A 17,440-nucleotide genomic window follows, 5' to 3' on the forward strand; every position below is an offset into this window, starting at 1 on the left:
TGCCTTGTTGGCACCATAACTAGTACAAGCTGGTCTTGAGTAATCTCAACCATGCTGGCCTTCTGGTCATGCCAATGTTTGACCAGAGCCTTACCTGCTTTTAAGTTATCACTAGCGTCTGCCATTATGTGTGACATTCTCCTCCGGAGACCTATCACAGTCAGTCACTCTGACTGGCTTGGGGGAAGGAGCACTCTCCAACCCCTCCTTAATCAGGGGCAATAGCCCTCTGACTGGATGGCCATAGAGAAGTTCAAAGGGATTGTAACCAACTCCCTCCTGAGGGACTTTTCTATAAGCAAAGAGAAGGCATGGCAGTAGAAGGTCCCACTTTCTTTTAAGCGGTTCCTCTAAAGCACCTATCATGCTCTTCATAGTACGATTAAACCTCTCTACCAGTCCATTTGTCTGTGGTTGGTAGGCTGTAGAGAACTTGTAAGTGACACCACAGTTTTTCCACATGGCTTGCATATAGTGGGACATAAAATTGGATCCCTGTCGAATATCACTTCCTTGGGAAACCCTACTCTGGTAAAAATACCAAGTAGAGCCTTAGCCACAGCCTGAGCTGTAACATTCCTCATAGGTATTGCTTCAGAATACCTAGTAGCATGGTCTACTACAACTAGGATAAACCTGTTTCCTGAAGATGTGGGAGGGTCAAGGGGACCAACAATGTCGATGCCCACCCTCTCAAAATGAATTCCCACCACTGGGAGAGGAACCAAGCGTGCCACATTCTTGGCTCTGCTCTTGCCAGAGGTTTGACAAGTGTGACAGCTCCTACAGAATTTGTCAACTTCTGAACCCATCTTAGGCCAGTAGAAGTATAAAAATATCCTTTCCTTGGTCTTTTTGAAACTCAAATGACCAGCCAAAGGTATCTCATGGGCTAACTGTAGGAACTGAAGTTCCTACAGTTAGCTAGTTTCTAGGGGCACTACAAGTCTTTTGCAGTCCCCAGGGATAGACTCAGTCGGTTCACTGTAGAAGAGGCCATCTTCCCAGTGCAACCTATGCTTCCCAGGCTCTTGCCCATCGAGCTGAGAAGCTGCCTGTAGGCGAAGACCTTTAAGAGTAGGACATGCTCTTTGTCCTCTGCTGAAGTCTGCCCTGCTGGGTCCACCTTCTGCCAGTAAAGACTGCAGCTCAGGATGGTCAAAAGAATCCAGATATCCAACTAAAACAATGTCTTCTTCCAGATCTGACTCTTCTGAAACTGGATCAACCACACAGGGTTCTACCCCCACACTCTGCCTCAGCAGGTGGAGGAGCCACAGGTGTGACTTTGGACAATCTTTGGGATGCCCTTGTTGGTAGCACAGGGGTGCATCTGTCTTTTTCTTAGAGGTCTTGGGTTTCCCCTTTGCCTCTTTCTTTCTAGAAATAGCAGTGAGCAACTCCTGTGGACTGGGGGTGATAGTTTTCTCTATCGTCTCCCCTGCAGAGCCTCTCAAGGTCCTCTCCCTTGCAGGCCAAGTGAGCTCCTGTTTCCCTTTACCGGGAGGCCTGGGGGTACTAGACACAACTCCAAGAGTTTTCAGGTCATTACCCAACAGGACACTCCCAGGCACTTCACTTTGCACACTAACAAGTATTTTGACAGGCATATCATTACACTGGATGAGAGCTGGTAACTGGGGAAGCATTTGCACAGGTCCTCCATCTAACTTGGTTAGGCGTTTGGGTGCCTTAGCAACATCCTCCACCTTGAAAAATGTTTAATCAACCACAGTTATGCTGGCTCCGGCGTCTCTGATGGCAGGGGTCTCCTGGACATTCACAAGAACACTATCTTTATAATACTCTTTATTATTATCTGGAATTAAAGCATCTAAATGCTGTTGTTTCCACAAACCCAGGGACACTAAAAAAACACTAGCTGAGACTCTCATGGGTTCATCAGCCAGTAGGTGAAAGTTTCCACTTGCCATAGGTACTTCTTCCACTGGGGAGAAGGCTAAGGAGACAGTATGGACCCCTGCAGGTTTACCCTTACATCTGGGATCCCATTTCACATGGTCAGTTGACCCACAAACATAACATTTCCCAAATGTGTTGATGAATGGGGGTTTGTTCTGACCTCCATGTGGTTTGGGTCCAGATGGTCCACTAGCCTGATTCAGTTTCCCTTGTGCTTTACACTTATGTTGCTGTTTGGGCCCTCTTTTGGATTGGAAGTATTAGAATTCTCCTTGTTATCTTTCTTTGGCTGCTCTCCCTCAATCTTCTTCTTAGTTGCCCCAGAATCCTTGTGAGTAGGCCTGTTAGCAACCCACAAGTCAGCGGCCTTAGCTAAGGGATCTATCTCCTTAGAATCAGCCAAGTGCTTTCTGAGCTCAGGAGAGCAGGCATCATAAATTGACTCCAACATAACGAGATTTCTCATACCTTCATACGTTTTACTCTGTAACCCTTAACCCAACCATCTAAGTTGCTCAAACATTCACATACCCAGTTAGCCCAAGGGGTACCATCATACTTTTTGAGGGTCCTAAACCTCTTAAGGTACGGGGAAGGGGTCTTCCCAATCCAGCAATTAAAGCTAGCTTCACACACTCATAATCCATCCTATCCACCTCCCCCAACTCCATCACATCAGATGCAACAGTGGGTAGCCTAGAGAAGAGCCTAGGAAGCAACTGATTCCCTGTAATGTCTTGAAACCCATGGTTATATTCAAACACTGCTAACCAATCCAAAATATCAAGCTTAGCCTCATACATACCAACAATTTCTTTAGGCATACGGGGTGTCTTAGGACTGGAAGACCTAGAAGACTCTAGGAGGGAAGCATTTTCCAAAGACAACTTTTTCATTTCTAAGGCATTATTCAACTCCATTTCTCTGAGCTTAAGTTCTTGATGCTTTTGTTCAGTTTGAGCATTTATACGTTTAAATTCCAATTCATGCCTCATTTCTTTCTAGAGCAATGAATTCAGGACTGAGTGTAGGACCTGTAGGGGTCCCAGTGGACAAAGGTTGAGGTTGCTGAGCAGGCAGAGGAGCAGTGAGGCCTACATTGTGAGATGCATCTGCCTCATCTAACTCATCAATTGATACATTATCATCCTCATTATTTTCCACATTTGTTGGAGGGTCAGGTATTTCAGAACCACTCCCCAGACTTTGTTTCTCTCACAACCTTTCAATTAATTCTGCCTTATTGCCTTTAACAGAGAAGTTCCTATCTCTACATATATTTTTCAGATAATCAAAAGTGTAACTAAGGAGGGTCTCCTGACTGTAGTTTTCCATATTAGACATGATTAATATTGCTTTTTAGTGATGTTTAGCCTTGTGGTTAGCTGATCCAAGGTAATAGCAGCCCTCTAAGTGTCATCACTACACTTGATCCTCACAGCTGTACACCAGTGTTAGGCAGAATCATATGCAGTACCCTTTGGGAACACCACACACAATTAAGACTACAAGTGACAGTACAGATTCACCTGTACTACACAGTAAAGTGGTAGCGATGGCTGAGCAGCCAGACTTATCTCAAGAGTAAAGCGAGCAGTATCAATAGTTACACAAAGGACAACAATTACTATGGTTCAAACAAACACGGACTCAAGGTTTCTGAGTAAAAGAATATACATTTATTTACACATCAGTGTTAAAACAATTCACTAAAGTAAAGCAGCAGAAAATCACAATCTTAATACACTACACCACACCCAATGAATTCTGGACAAGTTAAGCTCAAAATTAAGTGTGAGCAAAATAGCACTGCAGCAATTTAAAAGGGAGGGAAAGACAAGGTTATACAAAAGTAAGCAGCACCAATAAGTAAGTAAGCGGGTCAATCTAGAAAAGGCTCCTATGGTGAGGAAATCAAATCAAGGGGCCTGGGCCAAAGTTAATGGTTCAGAGTCTTTGTAGAGGATCATACAGTTCAGAGTAGTTCGCGGTTAAGTCTTTGACAAGAGTTCGAAACGAAGTTGGTCGGAAGAAAAGTTACTTAAAAGAGTAGCGAAGGACAAGCCCTCGGATTGGCGAAAGATTTCAAACACTTTCACTGCGGAATGAACAACCGGGTTTGAACAGTACCTTAAATGAAGAAGAAGGCTGTAGCTGAGGCAGAAATTCCTGGCAGGTCCTGCAAGCTCACGGTTCCTGAAGCGACTGTCGGACTGAGACAAAGCAGGAAGACTGGAGGGTCCTGCATTGCCCAGGGAAGAAACCAGCAGCAGAGCAAAGCAACAAATAAAAGGTGCGCTCCTTAAAACCTAAGCAGGGTTCGATCCTCCTGACTATCCAGTTCACTGTAGCTGTGCACAGCAAATTTGACCAGAGGAGGGAGGCCTGGCTTGCAGTTTGGCAAACTGGTTGGTCCCACCAGCTCAAGGGGAGAAGATTCCTTGCAGATCTTCCATGTCATCGAAGTTTGTAGATTCGGACCCGCAGCAGGGCTTCACCGGGAGGTTCAGTCTTGGTAGAGGTCCTCTTCTGTCAGCTTCTCTTCGGTTCTCTCGATCCAGTGGTAACTCTGCCTTCCTAGTCCCAGAGACAAGCTTTTTATGCAGTTTTCCCTCATTCACACACCCTGGCTGTCAATCAAACAGCAGGGTGGCTGTCCTGGTGGACTGTCACCACAGCCAATTATACAGAGTGCAACATGGGTCTCCATCCTGTCCAGCTCAGACATTAAGGCGCCTAAGGAAGGCTTCTGTGCAGAAGCCTGCCAAAGGACGACGAACAAAGGAACCAAACCTGGTTTGGTGCGCAGAGTAAAACACGAGAAAGACCTTTACAAAAAGGAATGGCGAATAAATCCATCCGGAACCAAATAAAAGTAAATGGGGTCCAGCGGATTTAAGTTTGAGGCTACTAATTTAGCCTAAAACAGTACCAAGGCTATTTAAATAGACCGCGGTAGAAAAAATAGGGTAGATGCCACTGCCACCAGCCAAATCTTAAAGAAAGGGGAATGGAATTATGTTCCATGAGAGACAGACAAAAAGGGATAACTATTAACCCTTTCCAGTACTCTATGGAAGATAGTTAGTACTGGGCCAGTGAATCTAAACAGACTAATAAAGTCAATGATAACTTTACATGTTCTGGGAGACAGTAGTCAGTCCCAGAAAATGGAATTTAAAGTGGGAACTCTGAAAATGACAACCCTGTGTCACTGCACTAAAGGTGCTGTGTAACACACAGTAAAACGATGATGCCCATGGAGTAGGTGAGGCTCCACAGTCTACGACCACAAAAATGTTAAACACACACAGCAAAACACATGTAAGAGTGAGAAAAAAAGTCTCACACTCTTACCAGGTGAAAAAGTAAATCCTAGAAATCCAGCAAAGCTGCTGAGGGACTCAGTAGGTAAGGAAAATTAGCCATTCTGGAGAATTCCCCCTAACAATATACAAATAAATTAGACTCACTTTGGACTAAAATTCTAGTCAGGCAACTTCACGTAATATATACAGTTCTATGTAGTACCACTCTTACCTGCAAATTCAGTTGTAATGCACCAACTGCTGACAGTTATTAAAAAGCATTTCATTTATTAGGCAAGGGTTAACCTCATAAACATTACTGTAGAAAGGCAGGTAATACTTAGCACACAAGCAGAATGCTTTCTTTAGTATATAAATAAAATACTGTGTGAGGTTCCCCAACCTGGGCACCTCTTCAGGATGGCAGGAACACAGGACTGGCTTACAAGTCACTTCGAGTGAAGAACAGCCGTTGCGCAATGTCCCCACGTAGCTACATGAAGAGGTTGCCTATCCAGGTCCTCTGTGGTTCAGCTTTTGGGAGCCAATTCATGAATTCATTCATCTCTTTCCTGGGTTATACATGTATAATGACATCATTTCCTCTTCGTCATTGTTTGGTAAGCCATATATCTTATTTTTATCTGTGATGTGAACACAAGTTGTAATCCTAAAAAACACCTACATTTACTGTGTTTTTTAGTTTATGAAAACGCTTTTACTTTGTAGCTAAGTCTAAGGAGGTTGAATACAGGGTTTTGCAGTAATTATACCTTTCATACACTTGTAAGCATCCACTAAAACAAACAAAAGCGTGTTCAGGAGGTGAGAATTTCACAAGGTGGTGAAAATGGCCCCATAACACTGCTCATTGTGGAGGCAATCATCACACAGAGCACAACCCGTCATGCCTTTATTCATACCTAACTTTCCAACATCAGAGGGGGCCTTTCTGCTCTGAATAATTTTGGGGATCTGAAAAAAACCCAGCGCCTATGTAGCTTCTGCCACTGTCCTCAACTATCGCCTGTGACTGAGTCACATGTGAGAAGTTAGGTGTGGGAAAGTGTTTGGGCAGTATAAAAACCCATAGACTGTGAGACACAATTTTCCTACCAAGGAGGTGGCCCCGATCAAGAGGGAAACAGAAAAGGACTGAGGACCATGATCTGTAGGAGAGCCAGAATGATTAACGTGACAACCTTGCTTTCAGCCAGACGATCAGTGTGAATCTATTTACCCCAGTCAGAGTGATACATTTGTGAAACCTAACATCATCCTGTGAGCTCAGTCTAAATCTAATCCCTACTTTTTCTGCAAAATCAAAGTGATAGTATAGTGACATGTGTATGGCTTTTCCATTGCCTGTTGGTCTCACACCCTTGACAAGCTGCCCCACATACAAAGGCCAGCCCCACACACTTAGGGGTATGAACACATTAGCAACTTGAAAGTAACAGAGACTGTACATATTTCCTGTGGTTAGCGGCGGCAAGTATGCGGGTGCTGTGGACTCGGGCCATCCCCCAGACCCCTGGGAAAGGCCATCTGCATACCGGGAAAGGTCATCTGCGTAAAAGTCCCTGTGCTTTCAATGGGACTTTCTTTGGGGTGCCTGTACCCCCCCCCCCCCGAGAAAGCCAAATGTCGGTGCTCCTGCCTGTGGTGTGTACTTACACCACAAAACATCCATATGTCGCAAGACTATCCTATCGGGCTGAAAACATCTAAATATATATGTTGGTAATCTTTGCAACAAAAAAAAAATTCTTATAAGCTACAGTAAATAAATATATGTTCATGTGTGATCACATCTGGTTTATTGTACATTGGAAACACACCTGGTTTCAACTTACACTTCATATAAATACACACAAAAGGCTCTGAATCAGAAAGGTTAGCTCATGTCTTCCCATTCTAAATGATTGATATTTGTGTCACTGAGCGTGTTCCTGATTGTATCCAGTTGCTTTATTTCTCCCAACATGTCCATCGTGGTCACCGTGCTTCAGCATATCCATATAGGTAAAACACATCTACCAATAATTTATATTGAATATGCAGGGCATGCCCGCCCAAGAAATTTCGTTTTTCAGTACGTGATCCTATTTCAATTCACACTGCCCTATATCACTGTAAAGGAGGGCTGGGGATTCCTTTGACAAAAACAGTCCCTTGGACGCACACTTAATTTATATGGTTTTACTGTAGAATTCAGTTTACTCACCCCTAACAATTCTTACTAAGAGATCATGATGGTAGGGGGTAATTTATTTATAGTGGCAAGCATAACTGGGCAGTAAAATGTATCTATAATATATTTGCCAACAGTGGAACTACCCGACATGCATTTGGGAAATTTGCCCGCCCAAGAGATTTCCTTTTTCAGTACATGTGATCCTATACACTCAATTCACACTGCCGTATACCACTGGTAAATGAGGGCTGGGGATTCCCTTTACAAAAACAGTCCCTTGGACGCAGACTTCATTTATATGGTTTACTGTAGAATTCAGGTTACTCACCCCTAGCAATTCTTACTAAGAGATCAGGATGGTAGGGGGTAATCCTTTTATAGTGGCCAGCATAACTGGGCAGTAAAATGTATTCATAATGCATTTGCCAACAGTGGAACTACCCAGCATGCGTTTGGGAAATTTGCTTGCCATTGATATTTGTCTGTGATTCGTCTGCTGAACTTTGACTGTGTCTTAAACGGTTGAATTTAGGCAATAAGACCCTCTCGTGGGACCATCTGCGTTTCCTTTGCAACTCCCAGTAATGGGGTTGACAGCCGCTCCTGGTCCCACACTTCAATTGCCAGCACAGACTCAAAACAGGAAAATCTAATTCCAAAATCCTGTCAAACAAAAGATACAAAGTCACATTCTCTCAGACCTATTGTATACCAATACAGTAAAATATCAATTAAAAAAACTGCATTTTAGTCGGGCGAGAGTGAATGAATAGTATTCTAGATGTACGAATGTTTGAAGTTACCTTTTTGAAAGGATGGAGCAATCCCACAGGATTCAGGCCACTGAAAGATCAATCTTCCAATGACATCAATGTAACTTACCGCCAGGAGTACCCATCCATTGGCTTTACATTTTCAAAGATGGTTTCAGAAGGCACTTATATATTATCTAGGACGGGTTGATAAAAGATCTTGCCATGATAAATTAACCAGATAACCCAACAGTGTGTCCTTCCGTTTGATGGATTACAATAGCCCAAGCGCATGTAAACAATGGGCATGGATTTTATTAAGCAGCTCTGATACCTATAGGCATCTTCGTGATGAAACATGATAAAGAGCAATGGCACAAGGGGGGGGGTTAGATCTTGTCAGCAAAATGGGGAGTCCTTCGTCATTCCAGAGAAAGACAAGTGATTAGACAACGATTTAAGGGTGGGGGCATTAGTTAGCTGTGGGACAAGGACAGAAAACTAGCTGCCACTCTTCCAGGAAAGGAGGTCAGTTAATGATCAGGGCATTATTGGATTAACCAATCAGAAAGGAATGCCGGGCCAACGCCATTGATTTGTCTGCCTACATTTGCACAGGGAATCAGTTGAGTTCATGAGAGGTAATGAATGTGAGAGGAGGAGGGGTGTAAACGACTGAGTAGATTATTTTCTGTAGGATGGAAATAACACTTTTCATGTTATGGGATCCCAGGAATTCAATTGATCTTCTTCTGTCCCAGGAATTCAATTGATCCCAGGAATTCAATTGATCTCATCTTCCAAGTGAGGCCCCTTCTACTCAGATTGAATGTGCATAGATGCACCTCGATTGTATTCAGTTTGCAGTATTGCACTAGCACTATATTAGTCTGCCAACTCGCATACTAAATATTAAATATAAACAGAAGCCAATTTGAAGGATCTTTCAGTAGATTTTCTTATTGATTGCTATTTTTTCCCTGAAACAAGCACACCCATTAGTGGAAATAGAATGAGTTCAAGCCATAGAATGTGGTCCTCTTTCCAGAATAGGAATTGTCTCTGAGGTCTTTCGGTTCTTCGGGGTAGGTTTGGTATGCCATTTTATGCGCTTCAGATTTAGAATAAGAATCTTCCAGTTCCTGTAGTCCTGTGTGTGGTCGCGCCTCAGCCCTGGAAGAGGACACTGCCCTTACATGTGGTGGAGCAGAAGCCACATCTCGCCGGTGCTCGAGTGATTTGACAGTGCAAGCGCCAGGGTTTCCTGAATCCGCCGGTGACATGGGTTTACTCAGCGAGAAAGGGCTTTTCCACACCGTGAAGTGGTCCCGCTTGTTGCGTGGTAGGTCTTCATAACAAACTTGCTTTGGGCCAGGCTCTGGAGAGGCAGGTCTTGCTGTCAGCTGTCTCCTGTACAAAGCATCATTTGCACACGTATCTGTGATTTTCTCGAAATGGAATGGTTTATGATTTATGTTAAGGTCATGACTCTCATCACTCTTTGGCATGCTACTCTGATAATGTACTGTATTAGGGAACTCCGGGTGTACGCTTTCACACCCTGCGTTGAACCTGGACGTGGTGCAGTGGCTTGGATGAGCAGCACAGTAGTTTTTCATTTCATCCACTGGACTGCATTGCTGGGGATTGTCATAGATTGCTGCATCAGAATGATACTGTTCTTGTGGGTAACTCGGGAAAGGAATGCCAGGCGCTGGGCCTAAGTCATCCTCTTCTGGATTTTCAGACGCTGATTCCAAATCCGGGAGTTCCAAAAGACGCCTGTCTTGAAGCACTCGAGCGGTGCGTCCATCCACGGGTCTCGCTGGCAGGAAAGCGGAGAGGTATAGTTCTTTCTATTTAAGCAATCACAAAACAATGCTTAGATTCATATATTTCAATACCACATTCTACATCAGTATATATTTCAGAAATTAACAGTAACATTGTGATCAACTTTGTCTCTGCAACTCAATACAAAGCAGCTAGTGCAGCCTCAGTGTTATATCAATACATATGTAACCAATATATATCCAAACCAAACACAACTACTGACAATGCACAAACATTCAGCTAAGTCACACACATACAGGAAACGCGATTTCATAGTAAGGAGTAGATAGGTAGAGTTCTCTGCATTTTCAAAGGCAATATCTACATTTTTAGTACATGGTAGTCATTATCCACTTCCTCTCAGCCAATCAGAATGTTCGGGACATTCTGACTTCAGAAGAAGCTGGGGAAACAGCTGAACACATTTCTCTGCATTCAATACACAGCAATGCAATTCTCAGGCAAAATGTCTTTCAAATGGAAACTTCAACCTCATTTAAAGAGTATTTTCACTTTTGTAAAGAAAAAAACATTCACTTTAACATTGCACATAAAAGAAGCACATGTGAAAATTATTTCAGTTCAACCAATTAAAATGTGTAACGTATGAAGACAACATATTTATTTTAATAGTACAAAATGAAATCACATTGAATTTATTAACATATTTTGTGTACTTTACTCATGATTAAACTAGCATATTTTACTTCACCATCACAACTCCAAAACCTTTATTGCTCCTTCCACTATGGGCTAATAGCTTTACATACCTTGCGAGAAGTAATTATTGTTTGGGATAGAGACCCTTTCGCACCTTATCACCAGAGGAGAAGTGGGTCATTATCCTATTATAATTTGTATTTATTTGTGACTTATATAGAGCTTTACGCAAAAGCACTGAAAAGAGAACACACTTAACAGTACAATAAAATGCAGGGTTAAAAACTACAAAAAGGCATTCATGAGCACTGGCCACCAGGGGGCGCAGAGACAAACATGGTCCCTGCGTGAGCTCCGCCCCCGCGGCCCCAGACAAGTGAATTGAGCCCTCACCTGTGCCCCCCGCAGAAGGAAATCAAGTGGCGAATGTGGGAAGACCTCCCCACTATATGTGGAAAATCCCGAAGAAAATCGGACCGGGAATCGACCAGGAAACACTGTACAAATATACGGCCCGCCCGACCAGAAAAGTGGAGCTGAAACCACACAGTCTGCACGTGCCATGACGGAGATTGACTGCCCCCCAGGACCTAAGGCACTGAGGCGTTCTCCAGGGGACAGGAACTGGGGAATCCTTGCGGATTGAGAAGTGAGGTGCCCCCTTGCCGCGAAGCACCCGATCTCCAGATACCTGGGACCCGCTCCGAGCGCTGAAGGTGACCACAGTAAGTCTGATCCCTATTGTGCACAATCCAGCTGCATCTGAGGCCCATCCTACACGCCACAGAGTGAGACGGAGAGTAAGAGGCGCCTGAAGACCCCACCCCCATCTGCAAAAAGACCAGGACCTGCACTGGATTTCCCCAATCACAGCCGCCGTGGTCCATGTAACACGCACGGCAACCCGAAAGATAAATAACTTGAGGCTGCAGCATATGAACAGGGTCTCTGCTGCCACGAAGCTCTGGTGCCCCTCAGAACGCAAAGGGTTGTCGCCCAACATGCCTCAACACCAACGCCTGATACGAAACACGCAAGGAGGTGAGATTTCATATTAAAACCACAGCACAATAACATTCCATCTGCAGAACGTCTCAAATGTGGAAAAAGACTGAAGCGAGAGACAAGCAAAAGCATAGTCACCACGTGTAGACTCAGGCGAGCCGGAACTTGGAGGGAACATCTAGAAACGATGCAAGATCCAATTGCTTTCCACTATCCCCTACCTGACTGCATGAATAAAACGGGAACCTGTGTACTTTAATAGTGCTGAACTCTGGAGCTCAAATAGACCCAAACCAAGCCTGACACTAGGTCACTGCCACGCTGGAAACCCCCTCACCATGGTGGATGCACACAGATTGCACAACGACCCTTCCCCAGGGTGACCAATCAGACAGGAGCAAAAGGAGGCCCGCCTAGGGCAAAGACACCCTCGGACCTCCCTAGAGTGCACAACGGATCAAAGGCACCCAAATGCGGCTGCGAATATAGTCGGAGTGGACCAAGCAAAGCCTTACCGTCATGCCCAGATCCTGGAATTATTCTGAAGACATCCTTCAAAAATGTATACAACGTGACACCACGGGTTGCCTCCTAGTACAGTAAGTGGCAACAGGGGGCGATCAAACCCACTACATAACAGGGTAAAAGGCCAAGAAAAACATTGAACAGTAGAGCAACGTCCTGGTGAGAGACATTAACGATCCGACTAAACCAATAAACAGTGGGGAAAACGACGGTACACCCAGCAAGAACTACACGGCAGTACCGTGAAAAAGGACTCCATTTAGGGCTTACTCCTGCAGAACTCAGGGAAATGGGATATCATCACACCCAAACTTCGAGCATACATACAATCCTGCTTGTCCTCACAAGGACCATAACGCTCCACAAAGGCCACCCACCAGAGGCCATATGAGTGTGAAACAAAAACTGCCCCGTTCACATACACTGCCATAGGCAAGATAGACAAAATTACGCAGAGGCTGGACAACATGGAAGAAAGACTTCAAGGAGTGAAAAACAACCAGGCATCCATAGACACCCTAGAAGCACAACTCGACTAGAGGATAACTGAACTAGAACAACACGAAGATAACTTCAAGCTCAAGCTGGACGACTTGGAAAACAGAGAAAGACGGAACAACATATGCATTTTTGGGATTCCGGAACGAGAAGGAGAAACTGAAACTGATCTGAGGAAAACACTTCATGACATTATCAAGCTCCTCGTTGTGGATGATGCTGTAGATGAGCCCATAACATAATGGATCCACAGGGCCGGTGGTCCCCCGGGCGGACCAAGTCAGTTATCGCCCGATTTCATAGCTTTTAAGACAAGGACAGGGTACTTGAGAAGGCCAAAAGGAGTGAGTCTATCACTTTAGGAGGCGCTCAAATCTTGATATACCAAGACCTATCCTCTTTGACGCTGGCTCTCAGGTGGATGTGCGGACCCCTCACGAAATGACTGAAGGAAAAGAACATCCGGTACAGGTGGGGCTACACCTTCACCCTCTCCTTTGAAACAAGGGAACCAAGATTAGACTGAGGTCCAAAAAAAAGAAATCAAGGCTTGCATCTCCAAACTATTCGGCCCCCGGGAGGAAGAAGGAAGCAATCAAGAAGAACTGAGGCGGGAAGACCGAGAGTGGTGCATTCAAGGACCAAGGAGAAAACGTGTAAAAGGTTCAAGAAAATACCAGAGAGGTAACCTCTCTCGAGAGGGGGACAACTGAACACTCACGAACTTGGTAAGATAGACCTTAACTAACTGTTGAAAATGTTACTGAGGTAAGGAGTCAAGCTGAAGACGTCACTATAGTCAAGGCATGGGTATCGGGGGGGGACACTGAAAGGGCTCAACTGAGATTGAGATATCACATTAGGTCAAAGGACGTGAAGACACGGCCCCTACAGGTGGTTCGATGCAGGTCTGGTGCTATCAACTGGGCTCGATAGAACGCCATCAACTGGGAAGGGGAAGTAGAAGGGGGAAGTGAAGGAGGGGGGATAGAAAAGGGGACGGGGTCGAAGCAGCACCTTCAGCAGTTCAAAGCACTCGATACAGTGTGAAATCCAAGGTGAGAATGCAACATTGGTCATGTAACAAAAGCTATTTCCTCATAGAAACAATCAATGGCATCGAATGCTGAGACCAGGGGGAGGGATTCCCTGATGGTAGGGACACTTAATGGGAAAGGACTCAACTCACCTACCAAGAGATGACTTGTGGGCAGAGAATTCCGGAGGGCCTAAATAGATATTCTCCTATTACAGGAGACAAAATACACAAAGGGAGAGGAAAGGCAAATCCTTGGGAAATGTGTGGGGATAGAGTTCTGGGGATCATGGCTGATGTAGAAGGGCGGGCCCTGTTAATTACGGGAAACAAAGGCAAAGTGAATGTGACGATTGCAAAACCTTACTTGCCCAATACAGGACAAACTAGGTTCCTCACCAAAACAATTCCCAAAATACTGTTAGAATCCTCAGGCCACATCATCCTAGGAGGTGACTTCAATCAGTGGGCGGACCCAGTTAAAGATAGGAGGCCTGGCAACCCCGACACGAGAAACCAGATTAGGGGCAACCGCACAGAACTTGCAGAAATGATGGAAACATATGAAATGATAGATGTGTTGAGGGACATGCACTCAAACGATCAAGGCTATACTTTCTTCTCTACCCCTCATAACACATATACTCAAATCGATTATATATACTTATCCAAAGCGCTAGCCGATACCATAACACACTCGGAGATAACCCTGATCACATGGTCAGACTATGATGTGGTGTTGGCAGATATTCAGTGGGAAAATGTGCCGACAAAGGGATAAAAGTGGCGTTGCAATGAGAGCCTTTTGAAAGATTCAGTCTTCAAGACAGAAATGGAGACTGAAATTAACGAATTCCTCAAAATAAACAACACTGGTGAGGTGTCCAAGGAGATAGTCTGGGAGGCGGGGAAAGCCACTTGGAGAGGGATTTTGATAAGGGAAGGGTCCTCTAAGAAAAGGGAGAGAAAAATTATCGAACATAGACTAAGAACTGAAATGTGTCAGCTGCAGGAGGACATTAGGATGGACATAGAGATCAACCTTGATAAAATTAACAAAGTGAAAAGGAAAAGGGAGGAATTGAAATTACTGGCCAACAAGCAGGTAGTGCGCAAACTTAGACTCCTGAAACAAAAATTCTATGAAAAAGGAGACAAGGCTGATGCATTACTGGCCGCCAGGCTCTGAGAACAGAGAGCCGAACAAAAAGTGATAGAAATAATTGATGACAACCCTCCCATGACAAACACTCCCCCCACCATCCCAGAATGCTTTGCTTAATTCTATGAGACCCTATACACCTCAGAAACAAACCCTGACCAATCGGAAAAACGGAGACCTACTTGTCCTTGATTAATATGCCCAGGATACCAAGCCAAGACTCAGCTGTAGGAGTCCCCAATATCTCAACAAGAAGTCCAAGTCGCAATAAAGAGGTTAATGGTAGGCAAATCCCCAGGTGAGGGTGGCTACACAGCCGGATTCTATAAATCCTTCAGTACGCAACTAACGCCATGCATGGCAGAACTCTTTAATGAAATATTAGAGACAGGGAAAGCCCCAGATTCCTTTACCCGTGCATTGATCACAGTGATTCCCAAAGAAGGGAGGGACCCCAGAAAATGTGGATCATATCGTACCATCTCCCTACTTAATCTTGATGCAAAGATCTACACGAGAGTCCTGGCCGCTAGGTTAGAAACACTAATGCCACAACTCATACATCCTGATCAGGTTGGATTCATACTGGGGAGAAAGGGAGCAGACACAATGCTCAAAACACTTCATCTCATTCATACATCCCAGACAATGCTCGATGAGTCAGCCCTCCTCTCAATCGACACAGAGAAAGCCTTTGATAGAGAAGAGTGGGGGTTTCTGAGAGTGGTTCTACGTAGGATAGGCAGAGGCCCAAGGTTTAGAAGGGGAATACATGCGGTATATACAACCCCAAGGCATCCATATCTGTGAATGGGGAGTACTCTAGATTGTTTAAACTGGAACGCAGAACCCGACAAGGGTGCCCCCTTTCTGCAATTCTTTTTGCACTTTTCCTAGAACCCCTGGCACTGATAATGAGGGCTGATCCCATGGTAGAAGGTATCCGCCTGGGAACAATGGAATACAAAGCAGCTCTCTACGCCGACGACATACTTTTACACATTACTAATCCCACGGCATCTATTCCCCGAGCCCTCTTGCTGCTAGAAAAATATAGTCAACTCTCCGGGTTCAAAGTAAACCAAACAAAATCCACACTCTTTCCCCTGCAGGGACAGAAAGAAGAAAATAAAACCAAGTTCTCCTCATTGGGCCTTAAAATCGAACACTCTCAAGTAAAATATCTAGGTATACAGATCACCAAAGACCTGGTGGATCTATATGAAGCCAATCCCCCTCCCCCTTCTCCAGTGGTGCTGTACCGACCTAGCTAGATGCAACAAGCTGACGATGTTCTGGCTGGGACGACTCAATGCAGTCAAAATGGTATGCCTCCCCCTGTTTTTGTACCCCTTTCAGATGCTGGCCGTCAGGATACCAAAATGTTTCTTCTACGAGCTTAAGAATACCATTGTTAAATTCCTGTGGCAGGGGAAGAAGGCAAGAAATTCATATAACACCCTGACACTTCCCAAAGACAAGGGTGGGGTAGGGCTCCCTGACCTAAAGAAATACTATGAAGCTGCCCGGCTGCGCGTCCTGATCCCCCACTTATAGATCCACCAAAGACCTGGTGGATCTATATGAAGCCAATCCCCCTCCCCCTTCTCCAGTGGTGCTGTACCGACCTAGCTAGATGCAACAAGCTGACGATGTCCTGGCTGGGACGACTCAATGCAGTCAAAATGGTATGCCTCCCCCTGTTTTTGTACCCCTTTCAGATGCTGGCCGTCAGGATACCAAAATGTTTCTTCTACGAGCTTAAGAATACCATTGTTAAATTCCTGTGGCAGGGGAAGAAGGCAAGAAATTCATATAACACCCTGACACTTCCCAAAGACAAGGGTGGGGTAGGGCTCCCTGACCTAAAGAAATACTATGAAGCTGCCCGGCTGCGCGTCCTGATCCCCCACTTACATACTCACAAAGACACTCAATGGGTCCACATGGACAACCACAACCTGTCGCCGGCTACGGTATGGGAATGGCTTTGGGCCCCTAAGAAAAAGCTCCAGAACAGACTCAAAGGCCACCCGATATTGCGCACCAAATGGGACATCTGCAGAAAGGGTAAAGATATGGACAAAATCACCACATGGCTATCCCCTCTGAGCCACTAATGGTCTCCTGGAATCAATGATCACATTCCTAATGTAGAACGATTTCAAACATGGTATGACGCAGGCCTAGAAAGGGTGGGGGAACTACAGAAAAAGGACTCCTTTATCCCTCCCCCAGAACTGACAGAGGCCTTGGGAATAGGCTCACTGTCCACCTTCCAATATACTCAGATAAAAGGCATCTTAACGAAACCAGTGTGAAAGACTACTTTGAAGAGAGACCTTACTCCCTTTGAAAAGATATTGGATTCTAGAACAGAAATGAAGGGTCTAATATCAACAATGTATAAAGAACTGATAGAAGCAGGGTAAGGAACCACAGAGCCGGTGAGAGGCAGATGGGAGAGTGATCTGGGTGTACAGATTAGTCCAGACCTGTGGGGAACAATATGCAAAGCCGCTACACAAATATCCATTTGAA

The 17,440-nt window shown here is 44.8% G+C and overlaps 1 protein-coding gene across 2 annotated transcripts in view; it reads right to left on the minus strand.

Annotated features, from left to right (window-relative positions):
- Nucleotides 1-7,044: 7,044 nt before the first annotated feature.
- Nucleotides 7,045-17,440, minus strand: part of SPMIP4 (sperm microtubule inner protein 4) — a 364,345-nt gene continuing 353,949 nt past the window's right edge. For both annotated transcript variants that reach the window (XM_069648203.1, XM_069648204.1), the window contains exon 9: nt 7,045-10,036. In XM_069648203.1, coding sequence (XP_069504304.1) covers nt 9,179-10,036 — 858 coding nt within the window. In that variant the 3' untranslated portion in view covers nt 7,045-9,178. The remainder of the gene's footprint in view (nt 10,037-17,440) is intronic.

This window comes from Ambystoma mexicanum, chromosome 2q (genome assembly GCF_040938575.1).
Source record: "Ambystoma mexicanum isolate Mex_15411 chromosome 2q, UKY_AmexF1_1, whole genome shotgun sequence".
Classification (NCBI taxonomy): Eukaryota; Metazoa; Chordata; class Amphibia; order Caudata; family Ambystomatidae; genus Ambystoma; species Ambystoma mexicanum.